General features: G+C 48.0%; 1 protein-coding gene across 1 annotated transcript in view; it reads left to right on the top strand.

The window, feature by feature from the left end:
* LOC104122788 (alpha-2-macroglobulin-like) overlaps positions 1 to 2,612 on the top strand; it is a 38,777-nt gene extending 36,165 nt beyond the window's left edge. Inside the window, exon 35 of the mRNA XM_035890526.1 lies at positions 2,604 to 2,612. Coding sequence (XP_035746419.1) covers positions 2,604 to 2,612 — 9 coding nt within the window. The remainder of the gene's footprint in view (positions 1 to 2,603) is intronic.
* Positions 2,613 to 4,094: the final 1,482 nt, after the last annotated feature.

Genomic DNA, 4,094 nt, shown 5'->3' with positions numbered 1-4,094 from the left:
ACCCTGCGCTGCCTGAGCCCTTGGAGCGCCCAGGGGCCCGCAGGGCTGGAGGCCACCACCCCACCCTCCTCCCTCCTGCTCCTGCTGGGGTGGAGCCCTGCTGGGACCACGGGTACAGGGTGGCTCTGCCTCGCTTCTGCAGCCCCTGGGCAGGGCCGTGACTGGAGCTCCCTCCCACCCACGTGGGACCTCGGGGGAGGGCGGGGGGTGTAAATCAGGGCTGGTGGCAGTGGCCTTCTGTGGGGCCTGGGAGATGTCTCTCTGGCACCCATCCCTCCACCAGGAGTGCCGAAGGGCTCTGACAGCCCACTCTCTCCCTTCCCTTCTGTTTTCCAGATGAGTTTGCCACACAGGAGTACAGCACTCCCTGCGCCACAGGTAGGGTATGGAGAGCCCTTCCCTTCTTCAGAGTTCTCTCCATCATGGCTGTATTTCTTGTCTTCCAGCCAGTGCTTGTCCCTTTTGGCTCAATGGGTAGTTTAGATGAGATTGGCCCAACTCACAGGCACACATTTTGTATGCGAAACTGAGAGAACGGGAATGCACAATGTTGTTGACTCATTCAAAATCCACCATCCCTGAATTCTCAGAGTGGTTTCCATAGTTAGGTTCTCCTGGCTTGAATGAAGGTTGTGTCCTTATTCTTCTGTTACTGCCCCTTGGACTTTTTCTTTGAGTTCAAGTTTCTTATATCATTCTTCATGTCTCAGATTTGATGTCTCTTCTGGTCATTCCTGAGAACTCCAGCTAGTATAGCTGTGGGATCATGCTGAAGGGACTCTTTCAAACCACTTTGCACACTCCTCCCTGAAAGCACTCTGTCTACAGCAACAGAGCACATCAAGGCCACCAAAAGATATCCCATAAAGCATCATGTCATGGTCTCACCTACCATGATTTCATGCTATGCTCCAGAACCTCCTGCCCAAGCCTGGCATACCTTTTCACTAAAGCTGTAATGCGGCTCTACACTGAGCATGGAGCCATACCTACAGTAGGAAGTCCTCGTTACAGAAGAATCCCTCCCAACCCTTGTTATTGAAGAGGTAAAGGCTTACCTCTCTTGTACGGTGACAGAAAACTGCCTGGGTGGCACACCACCACCTGTACACACAGCCACATCACTCATCTGGGGGGGGGGCCATAGTTCTCCAATATGGCACCCTGGCCTGCTTAGCAACTGTATGTGGCAAAGCCCACAGTGGTGCTGGCACATTGCAGCATGCCTTTAAGCATGCCATGCTCCTTGGATTCCAAGAAATGGCAAGTTTGCCTTTGGTAGCTACTATCTGGAGCATCAGCTGCTTCCTGCTCAGCTACCCTGCTGCCCAAGCAGGAGGGGGTGCTCTTTCAGGAGGCAGGTATTCCTCATGACCCTAGGCAGCCAACCCTCAGTCTTGGTTTGGAGTCTGAGCTAGCAGGACAGAGAGGCTATGATCTTTGGGGGGTTCTCTGCAGTGCAAGGCCACATGTGTTTGTCTTAGGAGCACAGGTAATGTAGGAGCTTCTGTGGAAGGCCCTGACCAGCGATAGTTCTCCTGTCCTATATGAAGTCTTCCAGTGTGAAGACTGGCAGGTCTGGCTTCCCATTAGTTGCCCGGTTTCAGGTGTTTTGAATACAGAGACTTCTGGAATGCACTGAGAAACCACAGAAAGTGGCTTTTCACAGGGCCTGACTGTGGCATCCGAGAGCAGTGAAAAAGTGATTCGGACTTGGGAAAGGTGAAAGCTATGTCTCTTGCTGGTGCTAAATGGTGAAAGTTAATCTCCTTTTGTGTTCTTATCCGGTGTTGGAAAAGAGCCTGAGCTCCCACACTTTTACTCCATACTGCTTGCTAATCTGGGCTGTGTTCATAGGTACAGCTGTATTCTGCTGATTCTGGGCCTACAGCCTCCCTCGATGGAAAGAAGGTGCATAAGTCCTAAGATAGACACTGAGTGGAGAGTAAAACATTTCCAAAGGTTATGTTGGTGTGGTCTGGCTGTCTAGTGTGAGACTAGGGGGGAGGCTTTAGATTTTAGGCTACTCTCTCCCCATGTGCGCTAGAAGACAGAGATTTTATCCTCCTTGGAAAAGATGATGGGAAATTGCTAGTTAAGAGGTCCATCCACTGGTCTAGGTCTTCAAAGGTGCTCTGCACTGACTAAAAGGCAGATCTCAGTTGCAAAGCAGAAGGCTGCCTTCTCTGCCCTGAACAGTGCTGTCCACTGGTGCAGCACATTCCTTCCACTCTCTGCAGAGAAATAAATACACTTTAAGAACAGGTCTCATTGCTGCAGTGAACCTCCTTGCTGCCTGTTTGCACTGTGCTCCTGTGTCCATCCCAGCTGTGGCAAATCCCATTCTGCTTCTCCCTCCCAGTGGGTCAGAAGGAGTTTCGGCCTTCTCTCAACCTCACATGGCTTTGAAGGTGGCATGAGTGTTGAGTGCTATGGATGACCTTCAACCCTGGTCAAGCAGCAACTCGCTTTCCTGTACCATGCATCACCCACAACTTGGCTTCCCAAACCCACATGTTGCTTGCTCTGTCTCTCAGCCTGAGAGGGGGAACTAGAATATCTCTCTTCATGCCTGTATCTCCCATCTTCTTTCATCCTTGCAGAGGAAATAGACCAGGGCAATGTGTGAGGAACACTCCCAGCTGCTGGAACCCACCTGCCTCACTACCGCCACCACCATCTATGGAGAGGATGGAGTGACAGATGAATAGTGCCTGCAAGGAATGGGAAATGAACTTTACAAATAAATTAACTGTACTCACCAATGATTTTTGAACAGTTTATTCCCAATTCTGTTTCTTCCTGCTCAGCCTCCAGTCACAACATTAATCTCCCTGGCTTCTTAGGTTGAAGAGCATCCCATCCAGCCATGCCTGTGTATAGGGCAATAAGGCTGACAAGCACGGACAGAATTATTTAAGTTGGGGTCAGCCTTTCTAATGTAGCCCTCTCAGTGTTAGGTACTCTGAACTTGTCATGTGAGATCAACAGAGAAGGACAGGTACTTCTTCAGAACAGTTTCTCTCCCCTGGCTCAGAAACCATAACCTTGATTGGAGTGGTCTCTTCAGGTGCCTATCCATGTCTCCCAGTGGTAGGCAGCCTGGATGATCAGCTAACATTGCATGAAGTTCAACCTCTGTGATATGCCCCACAGACACCCCTTCTGGGACTGTTTCTTGTTTGTAGAAGAGTGGGAGATGATAGACAATCTTCCCCCTTGTAAGATTAGAGTGTGCATGGGGGGCCAGGAGGGATGTGTGCATAGATGATGCCTTCAGCTGTTCACTTATAATGAGCTGTTCTCCAGCTGCAGCTTGGGCCTTCTTGTGGAAACTTCTGTATCTTGTGCCTGCTGCTTCTTGGAGGTTCCCAAGGAGAAGCTAATGGCATTTGCCAGTAACCTACCTACCCAAGTCTAGTTTAAATGGCACATTTATTTAAATCATGGAGTTGCTTTGGTGAAACTGTCTGTAATTCTCTTAGATATCTCCAGCAATGCTCCCCTTTTCTTGGTTTTGTCCCATTAATTTCTAGTTTTAACTTTTGAATGGCAGGAAGATCTTACATGGCTGTTTATTCTTGTGAAATGCTTATTGTTTGGTATCATGGCTTACTGTGTATCCAAAGTAGGCACAGCTAGTTGTTCCATCGAAATTTTTTTAGTGTGCCTATTCAAACAGTGTTATTGAGAACAAATAAAGTTCTTCATCTATTTTGCTAGATATTAAAATTATGTCACTTTGTCTCCTGTGGTGTTTGGCATTTACTCACTCAAGAGCATTTTGACACCTCATATTCAGACAAGTCCATGGAATGAGCTGGCTTCAGTGAAAGCTGAGCAAAATTTCTAATCAAGCATGAATGCTAATTGCATTTTGTTTTGATTTAGAAATACTAAAACCATTTAATTTCCTACCATGAGGCAATTACTTTTCTGAAGCAACATAGTTTTTGGTTGCTGAATGGAAGTGTTTTGATTTTAGGCCATAGTGATTTGTCTTTGAAGCATGCAATCCTTGCTCCATGGGAATAGAAATTCAATGTTCAGACATTCCTGTACTTCCTTAAGGTGGCCTTGCTAAAGTTCCCTCC

The sequence above is a fragment of the Egretta garzetta genome, unplaced genomic scaffold (assembly GCF_000687185.1).
Source record: "Egretta garzetta isolate BGI_Z169 unplaced genomic scaffold, ASM68718v1 scaffold363, whole genome shotgun sequence".
NCBI classification, from domain to species: Eukaryota; Metazoa; Chordata; class Aves; order Pelecaniformes; family Ardeidae; genus Egretta; species Egretta garzetta.
This window is presented reverse-complemented; position numbering and strand designations above follow the sequence as displayed.